We start from the raw sequence: 21,937 nt of genomic DNA on the forward strand, positions 1-21,937 counted from the left end.
TCGGGTCTGGCTCAGGTGCGACCCCTGGGCTCAGAGGTTCACGGCGAACATCCAAACACACACAGCACGGTCTCGTGGAATGACACTTTCATTGGTGTTAGTTGGGGGAAGAGGTTAAATGCTTACAGAGCTGGGGCCTTGGCCAGGCAGGTCAGGCTTCCAGCCCCATGGCGGGCAGTGGGTGCTCTCACTGTGGTCCGAAGCCCCCCCCCCACCACTGTGTCCTCACAGGCAGTTATAGATAGAATAAATTCCATTTAAAATATATGCATTTCTCTCTGCTTAAAAAATAACATTTACAGTTGGAAACGTTTGGACTCTGGGGATCTGTTCGAGGGATCCGTTAATCCCACTGGCCCTGCTGCAGACAGCTTTGCCTCGCTGAGGGCAGGCAGAGCCGGGGCCTGAGGCGGGCTGGGTGCCGCTGATGGTGAGAGCAGGCCCTGGCCCTTGACACGTCCTGTGTGCACCTGCCACCCAGACGCACCGCTGCCTCCAGCCTCTCAGGGCGCCAGGACTACACGGCGGGCGGCCAGGGGACCTTGGCACAGGCACTTGAGACACGGGTGGGGGGGGACAGAGAAGGCACCCCAGAAGGCCGGCCACCACTCTTCCTGGATAGGAAGCTCTTACCAGGGTCCCTGTCTGAGAAGCAGGGTCCTCCCGCCAGAACACACACTGCAGGGGTGGAAGGGGGCTTTGCTGAGATGTCAGGTTCTGAAAAGTCCTCTCTGCTCCACATGGGGCTGCTGTGGGGATGGCCGTGGGCTGGGGGCGGCAGGCGGGGCCCCGCCCGGGCAGCAGGGGCGTCCTCTGCGCGGGGGGAGGCGCGGGCGCTGCGGAAGGCGGTGGTGGGGGCCGCCGAAGGCCGCCGGCAGGTCTGGCTCAGTCCAACATGGCGTCCAGCTGGTCAGCCAGGGCGTCGAACATGGTGCTGATGTCATCTAGGATGTGCTTGGCGGAGGCGCCGGGGGCGCTGCGGCAGGGAAGGGCCAGGTCAGACGAGCCGGCGGTCTGCACCCTGCTGGCCCTGGGCACGGGGCCTGGCTGGGGCGAGCGCCAGGTGTGCATCTTCCCCTGTCACACAACTTCCCGAGGTCATGGGAGTCACCGACCCTTCCTCCCACAGAGGCACTGGGGTTCACAGAAGTGACTGGTCCAAGCTCGCGTGCCTCTAAGTGCCACTTGCCTGCAGGCCAGATCTGGGCAACCCCTTCCCGTGGGGACCCCCAAGCCTGAGGATCTGCCTGCCTGCCATGACACCGATGTCCCTTCCCCATCATCCCAGACCCCGGGGGAAGGACTTGAGGGGTGGGGGAGCTGCTCTTAAGTCTCCATCTCCATCTCTGTTCTCTCAGCACCCTCACCCCTCTCGCTCCTCTGCGCTAATGCTCTTCTCCGCGGCCCGCAGTGCAGCTGCCAGCGACGAGCTGGTCTGCTCCAGTCTCTGCTGGGCCCGACCTGGGCCCGCGGCCCCCACGCTCTCCGGCCTTGGAGGGGGCACCGGGCGGGGACCGAGCCGGGGAGCCAGCTTAGGGCCGGAAAATGCCAGCTGGGTGCAGGCCACCGACACAGGCTTGGGGGCTGTTCCTGCAGAGAAAGAGGTTGGCCTGTGACTCAGCTGAGCCTGACACAGGCCCTGCCCACACCACCCTCTCCCCACAGGCCCTGGCTTCATACCTGCTCCAGGCACCTTGATGAGGGCAGCGGGGGCAGCCAGGGGCTCCGTCTCCCCAGGCCGCCGACTATTTTCCAGGGCTGGCCCAGGGGGTTGGGCCGGGGGGCTGGTGGGGAGAGGGGCTGGAGCTCCGGGAGTGGGAAGGCTGCTCAGGTCAGGCCGGGGAGGGCTGGGAGAGGCCGCGGGGGACTCGCTGGGGGTCTGTGAGGGCTGGGGGGCAGGGGCATTGGGCGTGGCGCCCGCCACTCCGAAAGCCAGGAGTGCTGTCTGCAGTGGCTCCCTCTCCCGGCACTTGGGCCTCCGTTTAACAGTGTCTGACTCTGTGAGGTTGAAGTCAAGGCCGGTGGGTACCGGCGTCTCCCGAGGTGGGGGTCCTGCCGGCTTGGGCCGCTGTTTGATAGTCAGGTTCCCCTCCTCCGCAAAGGGGAGCCCTTCCCCTGAGCTGCCCCGAGACGGGGGTGTCCCCTCGGGCCCCGGGTCCTCCTCCTCCGTGTCCGATGCGGCGCCGGCCGGGGCGGGCGGGCCAGGGGGCTCCGAGGGGCCTGTGGGTTCGCTCAGTGTTCGCCTCCGGGGCCCTGTGGCCCCTTCCTTGGGCCCCGGGCTTCCATCCGGTGGTGGGGGCTCCGGGGTGGAGCCAGAGACGGAGCTGAGGCGCTTGGGGGGCGGAGGCGGGGGGCCTTTGCGGCGAGCCCGGAGGGCAAAGGACTGGCTGCGGGGAGCCCCCCGCGTTGGGGTTGGGCTGGGGCTGGTCCGGGCGAGGGAACTGCGTCCTGGTCGCCGAGTGAGGGTGGCGTAGCTGCCCAGGGCACTATCCACTGGCCCTTCGGCCTCCCCATCAGCCTCCCCCTCGGCTGGGCCAGGGCGGCTCAGGCTGTGGGACCGGCGCTTGGGCCGCGGGGGGTCTGGAGGAGTGGCCGGGGAGCCGGCCAAGTAGGAGAAAGCCCGGGGAGCGCCTGGAGGTGGCCCAGGGGCCGGACTGGAGGGTGAGGCCTGGGGGTACATGAAAACATAAGGCGGGGGCCCTTGGCTAGGAAGTGGGGAACAGAGTTTAGGGGGTCGCTCTGTGCCCTCCGGAAGATTCCTCTCCTGTGGGGCGTTGAGGTCCCCGCCACCCGGCTGAGGGGCAGGCTGTTCCTGCGAGTGACCGGACCCCCGTGAGCGGGCCCCAATGCTCTCTTGGCTGGGGGAGCGGGCAGGGGGCAGGGGGAGTGGCTCGGGGCCACCCCCTGCCATGGCCGCCTGGAGCTCGGGGCTCAGCTCGCTGCCCTGGAAGGTGAGGAGGCGTGGGCTGGCCGCAGGGGGCCTGTCCCCGTTCTCCAGCCCCTCGATGGCCATCAGTTCCGGGCCCCTGGCCAGCCGGCGGCCACCTTCCCCCGGGGACTCCCCTTGCAGTAGGCCCCGCTGGAGCTCGGCCAGCCGCTTCACCCCCAGCATGAGCTTCTTCTGATGACCTGAGAGCGGGCAGATAGAGGCGGCAGGGTGAGCTGGGGCTGGAGAGGGTGCCCCTCATCCCTCCTGGACCCCGAAACATCTTGGGGACCCTCGGAGGCACGCGGGGGCCCAGCCAGGAGGCCCAGGGCGGTCCTCACCGAGCTTGTTGACGCCAATCTCCTGCAGCTCCTCCCAGGTGAGGTCAGCCACCAGCCCCATGGAGTCGTAGCCGCTGCTCACCAGCTGCTTGTGGTACTGCGGCAGCCCCAGGGCGCACAGCCACTCCAGCAGGTCCTCCTGCAAGAGCCGCACCGTCGGCCCCCGCGCCGCGAAGCCTCAGCCGGCAGTGGGAGCCCGTGCCCGCCGCCCACTCACCGGGATGTAGTTAGGCAGCCACTCGGCGATGCTCAGCTGGGCGATCTCCGAGGCGATCTTCTTCCTGTGCCCAGGCTTGGTCACCCCAATGGCCGTCAGGTCCTGCCACATAGAGTCGTGCCGTCAGGCCCCCTCCCCTGGCCGCGGGTTCCTGCCCTGCCCTCCCGCTGTGGCACGGACCTCGGGCGTCATACGGCTGATGGTTGGCACGTCGTAGCCGGCCTGCAGAAAGTGGGCAGTGTAGGCCTCCAGCTGGAACTCGCTCAGCCAGTTATGAATGGCCTGAGCGTCCTGCAAGTTGGGGGGAGGGGGCGCCGTTAATGGCGCTGGGCCTGCTGGGGGAGGGGCTGAGTGCCAAGGCCGCAGCCCAGCCATCGATCCCAGCCCCGCCCCCAGGGGCCTGGTCCGAACAGGAACTCAAGTCCACGCTGAGGCCCATCCCGCCCCCTCCTCTGGGCCCATAGCCACCTCCCCGGTGGAGGTCACACCTTCCCCTCCAGCAGCTGCTCAGGCCTCACGTCCTGGGTGAAGTGCTGCTCCCCCGAGCGATAGTTGGCCAGAGGGCGGTAGTTCGGGTTGTCTTTGAGGACAGAGAGAAATGCATTCAGGGTGGCAGGATAAAGGGATACCAGGTCCTCAGCCGTCCCACCTGCATCTCTCCTGGCCCACACAGGTCCCCGTCTCCCTCCCTACCTGCCAGGGACGGGGGCTGTAGTCCTGGAGGCACCTGGTCCTCTCCGGCAGAGGGCAGCGGCTAGAGACGGGAAGGAGCTGTCTCTTGTTTGGGGAACTGGCAGTGGGAGGTGGGGGCAGGGGAGGAGAAGGGGTCCAGCCCTGGTCCCAAGCGCCCCCCACCCCCCACCCACCTGGGCGTTCTCGATAAGGAGGCCGGTGCTGTGGCTGTTGGTGCCCTCAGAGCTCTGCCCGCTGCCGGCACTGCGGATGCTGCCCACGCTGCCCTCGCTGCCCACGCTGTTCCTGTCACCTGCTGCGGGGGCAAGAGCCAAGCGGTCAGAACCCTGGTGGGCCCCGCCCACAGCTGGCTGGCAGCTGGCCAGAGCCAGATGCTCACCCCGGTGCCCAGGATCGCCCTACCCGCTCCCGGGGAGGACGTACCTGGGCTGTCTGGGCTGAGGCCCACCCGGGGCAGCTGGCCATAGGTGAGGGGGTGCAGGGGCTCCTCGGCAGGGGGCTGTGGCGTCCTGGAGAAGCCTGGGCGCAGGGGGGTGGGCACAGAAGGGAGGCGGGGTGCCAGGACACCCACCCGCTTGCTGACCACCTCGACGATGCCCGGGGGAAAGTAGCCCACGCGGTCGGTGCCTCTCTGGCTCTCGTGGATGTGGCCCTTCCAGCGGCCGTCTGGATGCTGCTCAAGCACCTGTGGCAGACGGGCGGGGGGATGGTTGCTTCTTGCGCCAGGCGGCCAGCCCCGCAGCCGCGGTCCAGCTCCTCCCGTCCCCCCAGCGAGCTCCCCATGATGCTCAAGTGCGCTTACAGTCCTGCCCCTGCCAGCATCCAGCCCAACCCCTGGGGCTTGCCTTGCCTCCAGGGCAAACAGAGTCTGGAGTGAGCCCCCGTTCAGACCCCAGCTCCACTGCAGGCTAGCTTGTGACTCTGGACAAATCACTTTAATTCTCTAAGCCTCAATCTAAGCTCTAAAAAAGGAAGTGGTAGGAACGTCTACCTTACTTAGATGGGGAAGAATTCAATGAGATTGTGCAAATTAAGACCTTAACACAGAGCCTGATCCATAGCAGGTGCCCAAGTAAGTGACGGCAACCAATTGTGTTCTCAAAGGAATGCCTGCATCGGGTCCTCACCGTGATGACGTCCCCTGCCCGGACGTTGAGGGCAGTGGGGTCGTGGAGGTTCCAGAAATCCTTGAGCGCCCGGACCTTCAGGATCCCTGAGGCCTCTGAGACAAGGAGGAGGACGGGTGTCATCTGAGGGTTCCCAGGGCATCTTCCCACCCCTCCAGTCCCCTTCATGACCCTCCCCCAGGTCCCTGCCCCCTCATCCCCACAGCATCCTTCCGGCCAGCCCCAGGAATGTGACATCCGCTCCTCCACTCCCGGGGACCCTCTGGAGTGGCTCTGAACGCCCTGGGCTGGGTCTTCTCCCCACCACACTCACCCCGCAGTAGCTGCTTAATCTCCCGGCTGGCCTGGGAGGTGGTGAATTGATTCACGATGTCCAGCGCCGTCTGGTTATACGTGTTCCGAATGTTCACGTCCACCCCGCCCTGGGTGCACAGAGTGGGGCGAGCCTGTGCTGAGCAGCGGGTTGGCCGCTTCTTCCAATTCCCACAACAACCCAGGAAGTAGCTACTGTTTTCATATTTTACACGAGGAAATAGAAGCTCAGATTTGTTCTGGGACGAGCTCAAGGTCACTCAGCCAGTGAAAGGCGGAACTGGGGCTCGAACCAGGTCTGTCTGCTTTCCAGCCACTTGGGCCCCATCAGTGCAAGACACCCCTTCTCTGGCCTCCCCAGCCGGTCTTGGATCTGGCACCTGGCGGGGATCTGCATACACCTGCGGGGTGACCAGGGGTCCACACCCACCTCCAGGAGCAGCCGCACCACCTCGGTCTTGCCGTACAGCGCGGCCTCGTGGAGCGCTGTGCCTGTTTTGGTCTGGCGGTTGATCTCAATCCCAGCTCTCAGGAGCTGCCTGCAGACGGGAGGGCGAGTGACTGGCGTGGGGGGCGGCGGGTACGGAAGGAGAGGAAGCTGACCGCTGGGGGCTGGGAGAGCAATCCAGAGCAAGGGTGAAGAGGGCGGCGGGGCAGGGCACTGAGGGGACGTTATCAGTCCCACGGGAAGAGGAGGAGGAAGTCGGGGGGCCCCGGTGGGTACCTGATGACCTCTCTGTGGCCATTCTTGGCAGCCAAGTGCAGAGGCGTGGTGTAGTTGGGGTCGCACGGGTCCTTGGCCTCCCCCTCCAGCAGCGCCACGCATAAGTGGCTATTCAGCAACAGCTGGGCCACCTGCGACAACCGGCACTTGGGTAGGACCTCCCCTCCGGAGACCCCACGCACGCTCAGAACCCACCACCCCAAGGGCAGCAGGCCTCACCTTGAGCCGTCCAAACTCACAGGCCAAGTCCAAGGGCGTCTTCTTGGCCTTGTTAACCAGGCACGGGTTGGACTGATGCTGGAGGAGCATTTCTGACTGGGGTGGGGGGAGCCGGGTGAGAGGTCTGGCCTGGCCGGACCCCCTGTGCCAGCCCCTGCCCCCAGCCCCTGCGCCCCGTAGGCTGGCAGGCTCACGTACCACTTCATAGTGTCCGTACTGGGCAGCCAGGTGCAGTGGGATCTGCCCGTCCAGTGAGGCGGCGTTCACAGCCGCAGAGGCGCGCAGCAGCAGCCTCACGGGCTCCAGGCGGCCCTGCCAGGCCGCGTAGTGCAGTGGGCGCATGCCTGCAGGAGGGGACAGGTTTCTGAGGGAGGTCCTGGGATGGCCTGGGATCGGGGGAGGGAACTGAGCCCAGGCTGGAGGGGAGACAGACCCAGAGGAAGCTGGGTGTGGTCAGGGAGAGGCCCGGCTGAAGCCAGAAGCCCACGTGCCCAGCACAGAGGATCTGGTGGCCTTGTAACCTCAACTTCCCCAGCTGGATAATGGGATGTCAGTACCACCCACGACCCCAGGAGACTGTGAAGACTGACGAGGTCCAGCATCTGCAAACTCCCAGAAGCCACGCCCACATCCCTTGGCCCTGACGTGTTGTGGCAGGAGCACATTGACCCCAGGGTCTGGGGTGGGGGGTACCCTGGGCTCTCACCATTGCTGTCCTTGATATCCACGGTGGCCTGAGCCTCCAGCAGCAGGGCGATGAGCTCCAGGCTACCCCCCAGGGCGGCATGGTGGAGAGCTGAAAAGCTGGCGTGGTGGGACACGAGTCAGAGGTGTCAGGGAGCAGTCCCCACCCCCGAAATCCTGGTCTTCCAGGGCAGGCTCATCCTGGGGGCTGGCGTGGCTGAGTTACTTGTCCACTGTGGCCGCCCCCCCGCCCCCGACACACACACACCCTGCCAGCCGTGCCGTGGGAGCACAGAGCTGCTGGGCTGCGGCATGAAAGGGCTCAGTGTCTGGGCTGAGAGGCCTGTTTGTCTGGCCTCCCCCCCAGCGGGCCCAGGGGAGGGGGCCGTGGGAGCAGGAGCCCCAGGGCTCCTACCCTCCAGGGAGAAAAGGGGGCCTCTCAGAGGCCCCCTCCCCGCACTCAGAGGCAGCCCCACGGGCAGGCGCGCGGGCAGACAGGGGCCAGAACGCTCAGCGAACACGCTCCCAGGGCCGGGTTTGAGTGGGAAAGGGACTCCAGGCCCCGATCCTTCCCCGACCCTCCCCCACCACACGGTTTTCAAGAGGGATTGGGGCGGGGGCTTCTCACTCACCCATCAGCATCCTGGTAGTTGACATTGAGCCTCTTCGTGGAGCCTAGGAGCTCTGGGGGTCAGAGCGGAGGTGTCAGGGCGCCCGCACCCACCCCTGACCCAGGGTCCCTCCTGCCCACCACTCGGCTCCCGCTGACCTCTCGGAGTGCAAAAAAGCACCTGTCCCATGGTCCGCCAAGCTGTCTGGTCCCTGTGGGCCTCCCACCCCAGCCCATCAGCTGGAGGGCGCTGATTGCAAGGAGCTGCCGCAGCAGTGGCCTGGCTTCCCCGGGTCCCCAGCCCCACTTGTTTATAGTCGAAGGGGGCGGAGATGGGGGGCCCCCCCCGCCTGCTGTGCCCTCAAAGGACAGGCCCACGAGCGCATGGTTAGCATTCCTGTCTGAATGGGCTGAGGAGCAAGTCTCATTGTTCCATGGGCCGAGGGGGCTGAGAGAGAAGAGAGAGGGACCAGAAGCTTGAAGTGAGAGGGCGGATGCCAGGGCTGGACCCAAGGGCCACATGCCCGGCCCGGGGGGCATCCCTGAGTGGAGCTAGAGGGGAAGGCAGTGTCACGCAGACCTACACCATGTCCCAGCCGGCTCTGCCAGGCACTCACTGTGTGATCTGCGGAAAGTCACTTAACCTCTCAGGTTCAGGGTCCTCATCTGTAAAACGGGCTGATCACAGAAGCCACGCATGAGGGCTGTGAATACAACGCCTGACCCTCATGAAAGACGGGAGCTATCCGCATTTAGCGCTCCTTACACGTTAGCCCATACTCCTGAGATGTGTCTCCAGTGAAAGCTGGTACAGTCCTCACCCCCGGCCCCTGTCAGGGGAGGAACTGCAGACTCTGAACCCACAGGCTCCTAGCAGACAGCTCCCTGCCCCAGGGCAGGGGGTGGCAAGAGGACCAAGGGGCAGGGGTAGGACACTGGATCAGTCCCCTCTTGGGGACAGGGTTTGTGCAGGTGTGTTCCACCTGTGAGCCAGCGCGCAGGAGGCGGGGGGCGGCGGTCCTCGGGAAGAGGAGAGTGATGTCACAGGCAGCCCCTGCCTCCCGCTGGAACCCACCCCTGCCAGGAAGGAGGAGAAGGAGGCCCGGCTCAACCCAGCTGGGCACTGTGCCAAGCGTGCTGGTCCAGGCCTGCCCCCCAGGCCCCAGTGGGCCCCTGAATACCCCAGCAAGACAGGGCCTCATTCCAATAGGGAGGGACCAAGCCTGCAGCAGGAGGCACGCAGGACAAGAGGGGGAGACAGCTACGTTTAGGGCCGAGCCGAACGACGCGGCACGGAAAAGGTAAGAGCTGAGGAGTGATGAAGCCGCGAGGGAGTGGAGGCCGCTCCCAGCCATCCTGCAGCCCCCTTGGAAAGTCCTCGTCACACAGAACCGCTCAGCGCAGTGGACAGAACAGAGGCCCAAGGAGCAGGAAGCACGTGGTTCAGATTCTTCTCTCTGCTCAGCTGTGCGACCTTGGCCAGCCCTGGGACCTCTCTGAGCCTCGGGGAGGACAAGGAGGTCAATATAGGGAAGTCTCCACCTGCCGCCCGCCTGGACGGTCTGGGGTGGCCGAGAGGCAGCCCCTCCGGGGAGTGGCAGGATAACGTGACAGGAACAAGGGCAGGGCCAGCCTGGGTGGCTCTATGTGGTTTTTCTTTCCAGAACAATGGCCGGAAAGGCGGTGGGGGAGAGCCTCCGAGTGACTGGGCTGGGGACCTCGGCGGGGAGGGCGGCGGGTCCTAGGTTCCTGGCAGGGGCTCCAGGCACTTCCCCTGCGCCACCACCTTCTTCCCAGGCCCGGGCTCTGGGGGTGGAAGGGTCGCGCTCCTGATTTAGGCTTGGGTGGAGGATGTGAGCTCAGCGGGCCACCCCCGGCCCGCTCCATTTCCTCTGGTTGGAGAAGGGGACAGCTCAGAGCAGGGAGGAGGGAGGAAGGGCAGAGGCTAGGCCCGGGCATCAGTTGCCCTCTCCTCCCAGGCACCTGCGCCCTGAGGACGCAGACAGGCGGGGAGGGCCGGCCCCCCAGTGACCTGGTATCCAGTGGAAGAGGCTCAGGGTGCACCCCTCTTTGGACAGCCAGGAAGCTCGAGCCACCGCCCAGAGGGAAAAGAGGGAGCCTTTGATGCCTCCCTTCCGGCAGTTCCCTTCACCCTATTGGGTATGGAGCAGGAGTCTGCAGCCCCTCCCTCCTGAGAACTGCTTCAGAATCACCCGAAGAACGTTCTGATTCTGCAAAGTCCTCGGCTCTCTGTGATGATTCTGTAATTCTGAGGGAGACCAGGGAGTCGTCACTTTCAGAACAATCCCTGGGTGATTCTGATGGGCAGCTGAGTGCGGTAGCACAGGGAGGAGGGCTTGGGCTTGTGGGGTGATCTGCCACGCCACGGCTGTGTGACCTTGGGCAAATCACTAACCCTCTCTGAGTGTCAGTTTCCTTATCTGTAAAGTGGATACAGAAGTGCCCGTCTCACAGGGAATAGAGGCAACTACAACGTGGCCCTATGGAGAGTAGTCGCCAGGCGCCTCTGTCTGTGGGATTCTCCAGGCAAGAATACTGGAGTGGGCTGCCATTTGCTTCTCCAGGGGATTTTCTGGACCTAGCCATCAAACCCAGGTCTCCTGCCTTACAGGCAGATACTTTACCAACTGAGGCACCAGGGAAAAGCTCTAGGGTCTGCAAAGGTCACTTTGGGATCTCCTTTTTGTCACCAGCTTTCCCAGCCTCTCAGAGGACTGGGAGGGGAGACAGGGAGTCCCAGGACCCTATGACTCTACACCTGTGCAAATGCCTTGGGGGTGGGGAGATGGTCATCTTCCCCCACAGACATTCCCCCCTGAGCACCGGGGACCTTCCCAGAGCCTAGGACGCCAGCTGCAAAGTTCCCGCCACCAGCCTCCAGCCACTTGCCTCCCTGAGGGCCTCACTTTGAGGCCGCAGGGCTACGAGGCCAAGGCCCCACTGGGCAGATTGCCAAAAACAACACTGAGGTGCGGGGAGGAGGGGAGCGGCTCCCACTCTTGGGCCTCCAGGGCCCTCCTTGGCACCTTCCCCTTACCAGGCTCACCCTGCATCCACTTCCCCAGGGCACAGAGAGCACCCTCTCCAACTCCATCTCCCAACAACCTGGGTGTCCTGCCCTGGTGTGGAAGTGCAGGGGTACTCACACATGTGCACAACTCCCAGGCCCTTAAAATCCTTCCTTCAGGCACCCACACTCCCAGGTGTGGGTGGGGATAATTAGACATCTTCGGGTAGCCCGGGGGACTCCTTCCTGTGCAAGGGCCAAGCTGTGTTTTGGGGCTAGAGCCCCAGCACTTGAGAAGGATCCTCCCTCCCCTCCTGTCCCTGCTGGTCGAGGAACTCAGAGGACAAGTCCAGTGTCCTCCTGGGACAGTCCAGGGAGCTTGCCCTGAAGCCCAGAGGTCTATTCTTCTTGGAGGGTCTCATTGCAGAGGTACTCAGGAGCTGGAAGTCAGGTGCGGCTACCTATGCACGGAGCCCCCACAGCCCTGTCGACTAGAGACCCTAGGCAGTGGAGAGGCCTCTCTCAGGAAATTAACTTTGGACACACACCCTCCAGTAAGCTTCAGTAACCGGTTAGATAACGTGAACTTTGTTTTAAGCAGAAAGTGAAAGTTGCTCAGTCCTATCGGACTCTTTGCAACCCTATGGACTATACGGACCATGGAATTCTCCAGGCCAGAATACTGGAGTGGGGAGCCTATCCCTTCTCCAGGGGATCTTCCCGACCCAGGAATCAAATCAGGGTCTCCTGCATTGCAGGCAGATTCTTTACCAGCTGAGCTACCAGGGAAACCCCTGTTTTAAGCAGAATTCCCTTTTAAAAAAGCTATCTTGCACTCAGAGGAGCCCATGATAAATGTGTCCCACTGCTGTGATTAAATAATAAAAAAGCTATCTTACAAATGTTGTCATCAAATTGATAAAAACACAGAGATGCTCTGGTTGGACTAGAGGGGTCAGAGGTGGAGCGCTACCTATTCAGTCTTTCCCAACCCACTGCCAGAAATCCCATGGCTCCAAAGAACACACTGGAAAAACCACCTGCTGAAGGCAACTCCACAAGGGCAGGAACTTGGGTCAGTTTTGTTCACTGCTGGCGCTCAGAGCATAGAACAGAGCCTGGCACACAGTAGACACTCCCCTAAAATTAGAATAAATGTACTTCACTCCTTTCACTCTACAGGTGAGGAAACTGAGGCCCAAAGAGGTTAAGAGATTTGCCTAAGCATACACAGCAAGGGGGACCCAACTTCCTCTCTGACGTTCCCACACTGAGGCAGTCCTACTCTAAGTCCCCAGCTCAGAGTGACCACTCTCCCCAGGCCTCTCTCTACAGCCTGGCACTCAGAGGAGGGTCTCAGGTAGACAGTCACCCCACCAAGTACTCACTTGTCTTTGTGGCCTTGACCTTAGCCACCAGTTTCTGCACACCAGTCACATCTCCATTTTTGACAGCGAGGATCAGGTCCTGTTCCCGACCCATCCTTCCCAGTCCCTGGGCTGGACTCTGGGCTCAGGGGTCCAAGGCAGAGGCAGGGAAACTGGTCTAAGCTGAGGTGTCAGGGTGCCATCCCTTGGCCCTTTGGAGGGCCAGGTGTCCAGTGGGGGGGAGTGTGTCTGGCGTCCCAGGCAGTGGGCTTCTTGGCAGGCGTTGACGGGTACTCCTTCAAGGTGCTTCGTGAGCTGCCGCCACAAGCAGGAAAGCTGATCTCTGAAGGGGTGGAGGCTGTGTGGAAATCTGGACGGATATCAGCTTGCAGCTTCCGACAGACCAGGGATGGGCCGGGACTGGGGGCGCCAATCCTCCCGATGTGGCTCAGGAGCACTGGTGCCCACCCAGAGAGAAGCCAGCATTCCCTCGCGCTTTGGGCAGCAGGGGCAGCCAGGTCTCGGGGGTCTGGAAAAGGTGTGATCCGCTGAGGGTCTGCTGAAGGCTGAGTCGGAGTCTGTAAGGGTCCCAGAAGCAGGGCTCAGAGAAAGAACAGGACAGGGCTTCCAGGGAGCCCCCAAGTTACCCTGGCTGCCCTTCTGAGGCCAGGGAGGGGCTGAGCCACTGTAAGCGGGAGGGAGCCGCCGTGCATGAGAGGAGTGTTGGGAGGGGGGAGGGGGTGTTCTGGGAGGGGGAGGCTGAGTCACCGAGGCCCCAGGGCACCTGGCAGCACCTCAACCCAGGGCAGGAGGGGCCCTGGCAGCACGACACACGGGGGCAGGTCGGGCCAGCAGCCTGTTCTCCACAGCCTGAGGCTCTGACACCCACAGACAAGCGGTGGGCCAGAAGGTGGGGCCTGGGAGGGTCAGGCACAGGCGGCCTGGCAGGGGTCACCCCTCCCCAGCTCGGCTCTGCCCTGATCGGCGGAAGCCCTAGCCCAAGGGCTCTTTATGAATTCAGAAGGTGGAGTGGGGAGCTATGGCCCCCCATCTCTGGCGGAGGGTCTGCCTGCAGGACAGTGAGGCTTTACAGCACCTGTTGCTGACCCATCCTCACCCCCAGTGCGGAATGGAGAAGCAGCCGGGCAGAGAACAGAGATGAGAGCTGGGGTACTTCTGCTAAATGGGGCTGTCTGCCCTCCCAAGCCTGAATCTGAGTCCCAAAGCCCCGACTTCACTTTAGAAAAGCTTACGTCAGTTTCTCAGTGGCCGAGAATTTGTTGCCCGAGTCCCGTGGCATGAGACCCGCGGCAGGCCTGGGGCCCTAGCTGGGGTCCTCTTACTCCCCAGAAGTCCCAAGCCCAAACCAGATGGCACTCCAGCTCAAAGCCCGCGGTCCGACATAGGGGGAGGGCGCCCCTGGCAGTGCATGGGGTCGGGCTGGCTCCCCCGCCCCCCGGAATGCCAGTCCAGCGCCGCGCAACCCCCCAACCCAGCCCAGCCCAGGCCGACCGGGGAACAAAGCGGCGAGAAAGACCGGGAGGGCCAAGCGCCCGGAGGGATTGATGCGGGGAGACGGTGTACTGGCGCGAGGAGGACGGAAGGACCCGACGGATGAAGGAGCCCGCGGATCCCGCAAGAAAAGTTACTCTGTGCCCGCCCTCAGGGGTGCTGACCCCCAGATCAGGCCCCACAGTCTCACCTTTCCCAGCCGCCCCGCCGGGGGTCCGGCCGGTCCTGCTCGGTCCCTGGCCCCCTGGACGGTGGCTCCCACTGCCCCCCCCTTCACCCCTTTTCTCCTCCTTTTCCAAGCCCGGCTCGGCGCCTCCCGCAGGAAATCCCGCCCCTCCCCCCTCCCTCCCGCCGGATCGGGAGCGGAGGGACCGTCCCGGCCGCGCAGCCAGGCTGTCAGTCAGAGCTTGCGGCCCCGCCCCGATCCACGCGGGGCCCCGCCCCGATCCACGGGAGGCCCCGCCCCACCTCCCCGGGCCCGAGCGTCCGCGCATGCGCCCAGGTGAAGCGGTGGGGGCGGGGAGGGGGCCGGGGAGGGGGCGGGGACTAGAGCGCGATCCTCGGCATCCTGACTGGAGCCTGGGCGCGACCTGGGGCTCTGGAGTTCAGACGGACGGGAGAGACACCCTGTGTGTGACGGGGTGCGAGAGAGGACGCGATGTGACGGGAGCCGGGGACCGAGACCCAGGAATCCCACTTGGGGAGCCCCCCCACTTTCTTCTTCCTCGCCCCTCGTCCTTCCCGGGACTCTCGCAGCGACCTCCGCCCGCGACCCGAAGTCACAGGCCGACGGCCCCTGGTCGGGGCGATGGTGCCACCTAGCGGGCCTTGTGGGGACGGCCCGAGGCGGCGGCGGCGGAGACCCCAGGCTCCGGGAGGCGCTAACGACCGGCTGGGGTGGCGCTTCAGCACCGCCGTGGGTCGGACAGCGCCTTCCGCCGCCCCCCCAAGTCCTGGAAGCCCGGCTTCCGAGCCCCCAGGCAGGGACCCAGCGGAAGGACCTGAAAGAACTGCGGGCCCCCCTAGCCTGCACCTGGAGGCCCGTGGTGGCCCTCAGTGTGCGAAGCTGAATTGGGGAACCCAGCGTTCTCCCTTCTCTAACCCCCGCCCCTCTTCCTCCCGGTCCAGCCTGGGTGATGCGGACTAAGCAGTCCGGGGTTGCAGAGGGGAGGGTCACGCTTGTAACTCTTCACACGACGCTTTCTAACGCCAGCCTCCTCGAGAACTACTAGAGAGGAGCCCCAGAGGCGGGCGGGGGATAGGAGAAGGGGAGCTCCTACAAATCCAGAAACTAGCGAGCTCTCCGCCCCCAGTAATCGCGACTCAGATTTGTCGGCGGGCGCTAGGACCCAGGACACCCAGGAAGGTGGGAAGCAGGTGGGTGGACCGGAGCCCCGGGGAGCGGCTGTGGGACCCGCGCGCGCTAGGGCCCTGCGGACTACCGGTGGTGGGCGGGGCAAGGCGGTGCGCGCGCAGCGTAGGCCAGCCCCACCCGATGGATCCCGAGCCCGAGTCGGCCTCCGTGGAGGTTCCGGCCGGGCGCGTGCTCAGGTGCGGCGTGGCCGGGCCTAGGGGTTGGGGGCGGGCGCCGTGGCCGCGGGGTGGGCGCGGGAGAGGGCCCGGGGCACCCGGGCCGGGGATCCTCAGCCTGGGCCGAGTGGCCCCGACTGCGCGGCGCTAACGCCGAGGCCCTTTCGCCCCCAGTGCCCCGGAGCTCTTCGCCGCACGTTCCCGGTCCCAGAAGCTGCCCCAGCGCTCGCATGGCCCCAAGGACTTCCTCCCCGACGGCTCGGAGGCCCAGGCCGAGAGGCTGCGCTTGTGCCGCCAGGAGCTCTGGCAGCTGCTGGCCGAGGAGCGCGTGGAGCGCCTGTGAGGGGGGCGGGCCGGGGCGGGGGCGGAGCCGGGGCGGGCTGGGCGGCTGGATCCCGTAAATCTCATCGGGTGGGCTTGAGACGGACCCGTCTCCCCGCTCCTCGCCAGGGGCAGTTTGGTGGTCGCCGAGTGGAGACCGGAAGAAGGCTTCGTGGAGTTGAAGTCTCCTGCGGTGAGCGGCGGGGCTCAGAGACCGGGGACCCGCCTCCTCTGCCTTCCCGGGCTCCTTCGTGACATCTGCTCTGGGTCCCCCGCAGGGTAAATTTTGGCAGACCATGGGCTTTTCAGAGCAAGGCCGGCAGCGGCTTCACCCAGAAGAGGCCTTGTATCTGCTGGAATGTGTGAGTGGGGGCCCTGGGAGAGTGGAGAGGGGATTGTGACCAAGGAACCGGAAGGACGTTTCCACTGGGGGAGAAAGTATCTACAACCGACTATTCAGGGGGCTTGTAACCTGATTTCTAGAGCAGGAGAGGGAGCAGGCTTTCCAGTCTGTTAGTGATGCCTCCCTCTCCCCCCTCCCCTTCCTGGCCGGCCTGATTCTTGCCGTGATGGGTGGGGGGTGTAGCACGCAGATAGCAGAGTGGGGAAGTTGCTCCCTTGGCGGTGCCACCGCAGGGAGGCTTCAGAAGCCGAGCTGTGGGCTGCACTTTCAGGGCTCCATCCAGCTCTTCCACCAAGACCTGCCACTGTCTATCCAAGAGGCCTACCAGCTGCTGCTGACTGAGGACACAGTGACTTTCCTGCAGTACCAGGTATCTGCCACCCTTTATAAGTACCTACAAGAGCTTCCCTGGTGGCTCAGTGGTAGAGAACCCTACTGCCAATGCAGGAGACTCCGGTTCGACCGGGAAGGTCCCCTGGAGAAGGAAACTGCAACCCACTCCAGTATTCTTGCCTGGGAAATCCTATGGACAGACGGAGCCTGGCGGGCTACAGTCCATGGGGTCACAAAAGAGTCAGACACAACTTAGTGACTAAACAACAACAAGGTGCTGGACACAGAGCCACGTGTTGAGGCTACAAGACTGGCAAAGGCTTATATCCCAGTGGTGGCACTTGGGTAATATATAGGTAAGAAAGCAAATGGATGGCTGACTTCACAGTTGAGTGCTAGGAAAAACACAGAGGAGGAGGGGCTCAAGGTCAGAGACATAAATGTGGAGATCTTGATGGCATGGATATTTCAGACTCCACTGGGCTGTAGGAAGGTGTGGCTAGAGTAGAGGCCTGTGTCTGAAATCTGGGGCACTCTAACATGAGGAGGTCAGGGGGAAGATAAGGGAAATGAGGAGTGTTCAGCAATGCAGAAAACCTGGAGACGTGGCATCACAGAGACCACAAGAAGGTCTTTTCAGGAAGACATGCTTGGCTATGTTGAATGCTACTAAGAGATCAAGCAAGCTGGGACGTAACTGCGTACATTGCTCATATATGGATGCAGGGCCACATGGAGGAACATGCGGTTCATCCAAAAACCCACCCATCTTTGGAAGTGTTGTGGGGTGGCCAGATGTCCATCTCCTTCTGCTGTCTTGTCTGTATTGTAGTCAGGAGCTTCACTCGTGACAGCTTTGGTATCAAAATACTCCAGCTTATAGTTTTTTTCCTGGTCCATCAGCTATGAGCTTTTTGAGATTTGCGTTTAAATCAAGAAACTGCTGTCATTTGTGCCCAGAGTAAGGCAAGTGAGAGACAGGAACTCAGAGACTTGAGACCTCAGTGTGGGGAGGGTGTTTATTAGAGAGTATGGTCCTGCCGGTGCCAGGGTTTGGCATCTGGGGGTGTGGTGAATGGCTTCTGTCTGGAGAACAGTTTGTTTTCAGAAGTGGACGTCTGACTTCTGGTTTCTTTTTTTGAGGTCTTCAGCCACCTGAAGAGACTTGGCTATGTGGTTCGACGATTCCAACCAAGGTAAATCCCTGTCTTATTTCCCTCGAATTTATCCTAGTCCCCAGTGACCAAGCACACACTGACCCCTTACTGGCGTGGGCCCTGTGCTGGCTGCTGAGGAATAGCAGAGGACAAAAGCACCACCCCCCAGGACTTGTGTTTAGAGGTGCTTACACAGAACACCATCACTTTGCAAAATCAGTGATCTTGGAAACCTCCTATAAGCCGAACAGGGAAAACATGGTCACACGGATTAGAGTTTATCCCTCAGAGCAGCACTATCTGATAGAACTTTCTGTAGTGACAAAAATATTCTATGTCTGTGTTGTCCGGTATATGTGGCTTGTGGAGTTTTTAATTTTAATAGATTTAAATTTAACTTAAACAGCCCCTTGTATCTAGGGCTACTATAATGGACAGTAGCCTCATAGCCTTAAAAAAAAAAGAAAAATCATGGGGGGGATGAATGCTATAATAAAGGCCATGATGTATTATTGAGTATAAAAAAGGACCAAACAGCAGTATGTTAGCACAGTGTCATTTTTGATGGAGAAAGACAGTCAATATGTGTGTTTGTAGGAAACAAAATGTTACAGTGGTATCCATGGGTTTTATTTTCATTTTTCCTTATTTTCCAAGTTTTCTAGTCCTCCTGACTTTTCTCACCAGTGTTAATTATTTATTGGTGGTTCTGTAGGAGCCCTGGTGTCAGGGAAACTCTGTTCAAAGGTGCCACTGATGAGACCCAGAGACCTGGACAAAGATGCACAGGGAGGCCCCTGTGTCTGCCCCCGTTACTCTGTGTGGGGTCTGCTTGGGGCTCCAGCCCTTGGTTAAGGCTCTAGCCCTGGCCCACTGACTTACTCTGGGCCAGTCCCTCACACATTCCAAGGGGAGCAGCAAACTGAGGAGGTGGATCAGTTGCCCGCTCCCCACCCCATTCTCACCCACAGCTCCGTCCTGTCCCCTTACGAGCGGCAGCTGAACTTGGACGGCGGTGCCCAGTGCCTGGAGGGCAAGAGGAAGAGGAGGAGCTCCAGCTCTCAGTAATGCTCCCCGCGTGGCCACCCCGCAGGGGGAGTTCTGTGGAAGTGCTGGTGTTCGGGACCTTGGAAACTGGCTGGGCTTAAGAGCTGGGCTGGGGCGGCTCCCAGTGGGGGCTCAGGGAGGCAGTAGGGCCTGTGGGGGTCACGTGGACCTCAGCAGTCAGGAGCAGATGGGCTGTTTCCTCCCCACGTCCCTCAGGTCCATTAATAAGAAGCCCAAGGCCCTGCAGAACCCCCTGCAGGGGATGGATGGGACACCCGAGAGCCTGGCAACCTGCAGCCCACCTCCCCAGAACCAGAACAGCTGCCGCCCAGAGGAGGAACCCCAGGAGTCGAGCCCCGTGGGCCCCCTTCAGCTTCTGGGGTCCCTGGAGCCCTGCCCTGGTCTGGGCAGGGAGGGACCGCAATGCAGCCCAGAGAATGGCAAAATAGAGGACGGGGTCATGGGGGCTCGTAAGCCCCGCTGGAACTTTGAGCAGATCTCCTTCCCCAACATGGCTGCGGACAGCCGCCACACCCTGCTGCTCGCCCCTGCCCCTGAGCTGCTCCCAGCCAACGTGGCTGGACGGGAGACGGACGCCGAGTCCTGGTGCCAGAGGCTCAACCAGCGGAAGGAGAAGCTCTCTCGGCGGGAACGGGAGCGACAGGCAGAGGCCCAGCACTTCCGAGAGGATGTGAACGCCGACCCCGAGGTGCAGCGCTGCTCTGGCTGGCAGGAGTACAAGCAGCTGCTGCAACGGCGGCACCTGCAGAAGACCCAGAGCCGCCCCCCACACCTGTGGGACCAGCCTATCACCCCCTTGCTGAGCCCCGGTCGGGCCGACTCCCCAGGTACCCTGTCACCCTGCCATAGGCCACGGGCAGCCGAGGAATCACAGGCCTTTAAAAGCGGCATGCGTTGACTACAGCTGATGGAGGCTTAAGAAAGATGGGGGAGGAGAGAGCGGTGGGTGGAGTGGAACCCACAGGGATCATCCGCTCCGGGAAGCAGCGAGGAGGCTCGTGGGAAGGTTTAGAAACAGCTTGGTCGGTGCCCGAGGAGAGGTGAGGAGGAATGTAAACTACAATCGCATCCTTAAAATCATAGAGATGCATGTGGATGGTTGTGGCCCCCTGCTTTCCCACCTCTGTTAGAGGGGAGCAAGGGGGTGATATGTTGGCCAAATAAAAGGAAGGTCTCCTGTATACCCCACTTGTTAAAATTAGAGAATAAGACAAGAACAGTGCTAATGAATTCAGGACTACAATCCTTAAGGAACTAGAGTGGGGTTGCCAGAGCAGTTAAATTTGAATTTCAAATAAACAACTTTTTTTAGTATAAGTATGTTTCAAATATTGCATGAGACGTGTGGGTTGGTTGCCCAGTTGTGTCCAACTCTTTGTGACCCCGTGACTGGAGCTCGCCAGACTCCTCTGTCCAGGCAAGAATACTGGAGTGGGTTGCTGTTTCCTTCTCCATGCATGAGACATACCTATACTGAAAAAAATCTGCTAAACTTGGCAACCCCGAACAAGATGGCAGGTTCAGAGATGTCAGAGGTCTGGATGGTTGCCTCTCTTCGCCAGTGCCTTGTTTTCACCGTCCTTGTAGCCACAGTCCTTCAGCAGATCTCTGTGATGCAGACGACACACCTTGCTGATGGAGGTGTCCGGTGAGTCTCCAGGTAGTGCCCTCATCTATAGTACTTGGGGCGCCAGCAGGAGTTGGCAGCTGGGATTTGACTCCTGAGGTTGGGCATCAGCTGGGGGATCATTTCAGGGGCCCCTACCCTGGTAATAATACTCATGTGTGTCCGCGGGAGTAAGAGCCAAGTAGACTGATGATTTATCCCACTGGTTCTGAGGTAGGGTCACCTCCTGGAGGAGGCTGCTCCCTGAAACCGGGGGAGGAAAAAGGTGGCATGGAAAGAAAAGGTGGGAGAAGAGTGCCCCTGTCTTCTAAGGTTTCTCACTCTGTCCTCAGGCTGCTGGAGAAGCCCGGGGGCTTGGAGATCAGCTTTGATGTCTACCAGGCTGACGCCGTGGCCACCTTCCGAAAGAATAACCCTGGCAAGCCCTATGTCCGGCTGTGCATTAGTGGGTAGGAGACCAGTGATCTCGGCTGGGAGTCCTCTTGTAAATCACGTGGACGTCCCCTCCTTGCCCCCCCTCCCCCGATAGTCTTCAGTCCCCGAGAAGAACGAGCAGTCCAGAGAGAGGTCACACAGCCAGTTAGTGCTACGGGAACCCAAGCTTCCTCATCCTCAGCTCACTCCTGTCCTTTTTGAGTAGCTTCTCTCCGGGGCCACTTCAATTCCAGGCTCAGCCAGCAAAAGGATGTGAATGAGCAGTTTCCGGGCTAAAAGAGAGGCAAGACCCTCACTATTCCCAGTCTCCTTACCCAACCAGGGCTCTGGGTGTTGGAGAATCAGAACCGTGCAGTTTGTAGACATGAGAGCCCAGGGCCAGACTTCTCGTCCCCCCAACTCCTGTCATACATTGGCCTTCCCTGGGAGTTTAGGAGGGCTGGCTTCTCAAAGGTTATGGGTGGGCTCTGTCCAGGTCTTAGTCTAACCTTGATTCTTGCAGATCTGATGAGCCAGTCCCAGACCTCTGCACCCTCAAGCGGTTGTCCTACCAGAGCGGGGATGTCCCTCTGATTTTTGCCCTAGTGGATCATGGAGACATCTCCTTCTACAGCTTCAGGGACTTCACGCTGCCCAGGGATCTGGAACACTGACCACCCAGCTGGGGTCTGCCCTGGGGGACCTGGACTGTCCACTCTCAGGGACCATCGCAGTTGCCTCCTACACCCAGACTCTGACCTGTAGCTTCAGAGGCTAGTCTGGGCCTTGGCCTTGGGTGTCTGATGCCCACAGGAGAGCAAAGCCTTGCCCCGCTACCTGGCCGCTGCAGCGCTTCCAAGCCCCAGGTCTGAGACTGCTGCCTTGCAGTAATCCCCTTGGAATTCAGGACTAGTTTCCAAGAGGCCAGCAAGGTGGGGCAGAAGAGAAGACTCTGTGCCTTTAAATGAGAGGGTGCCTGCTTCATGCGATAAAGCCAAAGCCATTAAAAAATAAATATATATCCTTTTACTGCTGTGGCTGGATTTACTGGACGAGTCCTCCCTACCCCACTATCCTTCGTCCGTAGAATTGGCCCTCAGGCCCTGCCCACCCACAGCGCTGCTTTCTCTGGTGCAAGAGCTAGAAGCAGCCCACTGGAGGGCAGAAGTGCGACCCCAAGCCTTTTTCCGGGAAGTCACTAACCTCTAGTTTGGCTTTCAGAAAGGTAGTCCGAGGTGGGAGGTTGGCACTCCACCGTTCCTTCCCAGAACGCAGCCGGCTCCGGGTAGAGGGGTGGCGGAGAGGCGCCACGTCGGCGTGGCTC

The 21,937-nt window shown here is 61.7% G+C and overlaps 2 protein-coding genes across 5 annotated transcripts; one reads left to right on the top strand and one right to left on the bottom strand.

Annotated features, from left to right (window-relative positions):
• Window positions 1-70: 70 nt before the first annotated feature.
• CASKIN2 (CASK interacting protein 2) lies at window positions 71-14,085 on the bottom strand. 3 transcript variants are annotated; one of them, XM_065910998.1, is made up of 21 exons: window positions 13,951-14,085; window positions 12,270-12,826; window positions 8,471-8,531; window positions 7,876-7,927; window positions 7,266-7,363; window positions 6,758-6,903; window positions 6,560-6,655; window positions 6,341-6,471; window positions 6,047-6,155; window positions 5,618-5,726; window positions 5,305-5,399; window positions 4,601-4,862; window positions 4,351-4,472; window positions 4,178-4,238; window positions 3,973-4,064; window positions 3,665-3,775; window positions 3,485-3,586; window positions 3,268-3,406; window positions 1,681-3,129; window positions 1,368-1,590; window positions 71-976 (listed from the first exon to the last, which is right to left on the bottom strand). In XM_065910998.1, exons 6-21 carry the CDS (start codon window positions 6,899-6,901, stop codon window positions 886-888), a joined length of 3,336 nt encoding a protein of 1,111 aa, XP_065767070.1. In that variant the 5' UTR covers window positions 6,902-6,903; window positions 7,266-7,363; window positions 7,876-7,927; window positions 8,471-8,531; window positions 12,270-12,826; window positions 13,951-14,085; the 3' UTR covers window positions 71-885. The 3 variants fall into 3 exon arrangements, with proteins under 3 accessions (XP_065767070.1, XP_065767068.1, XP_065767069.1); XM_065910996.1 differs by lacking the exon at window positions 8,471-8,531; XM_065910997.1 differs by lacking the exons at window positions 8,471-8,531; window positions 12,270-12,826; window positions 13,951-14,085 and adding an exon at window positions 8,013-8,443.
• Window positions 14,086-14,340: 255 nt separating this feature from the next.
• Window positions 14,341-21,635, top strand: TSEN54 (tRNA splicing endonuclease subunit 54). Of its 2 annotated transcripts, none has more exons than XM_065908862.1 (11): window positions 14,341-15,137; window positions 15,465-15,629; window positions 15,741-15,804; window positions 15,890-15,973; window positions 16,286-16,384; window positions 17,491-17,543; window positions 18,476-18,568; window positions 18,768-19,399; window positions 20,160-20,220; window positions 20,532-20,648; window positions 21,137-21,635. In XM_065908862.1, the coding sequence occupies exons 4-11, from the start codon at window positions 15,908-15,910 to the stop codon at window positions 21,285-21,287; spliced, it is 1,272 nt and encodes a 423-aa protein (XP_065764934.1). In that variant the 5' UTR covers window positions 14,341-15,137; window positions 15,465-15,629; window positions 15,741-15,804; window positions 15,890-15,907; the 3' UTR covers window positions 21,288-21,635. The 2 variants fall into 2 exon arrangements, with proteins under 2 accessions (XP_065764934.1, XP_065764933.1); XM_065908861.1 differs by lacking the exon at window positions 14,341-15,137 and adding an exon at window positions 15,222-15,311.
• Window positions 21,636-21,937: the final 302 nt, after the last annotated feature.

This window comes from Muntiacus reevesi, chromosome 18, assembly GCF_963930625.1.
Source record: "Muntiacus reevesi chromosome 18, mMunRee1.1, whole genome shotgun sequence".
NCBI classification, from domain to species: Eukaryota; Metazoa; Chordata; class Mammalia; order Artiodactyla; family Cervidae; genus Muntiacus; species Muntiacus reevesi.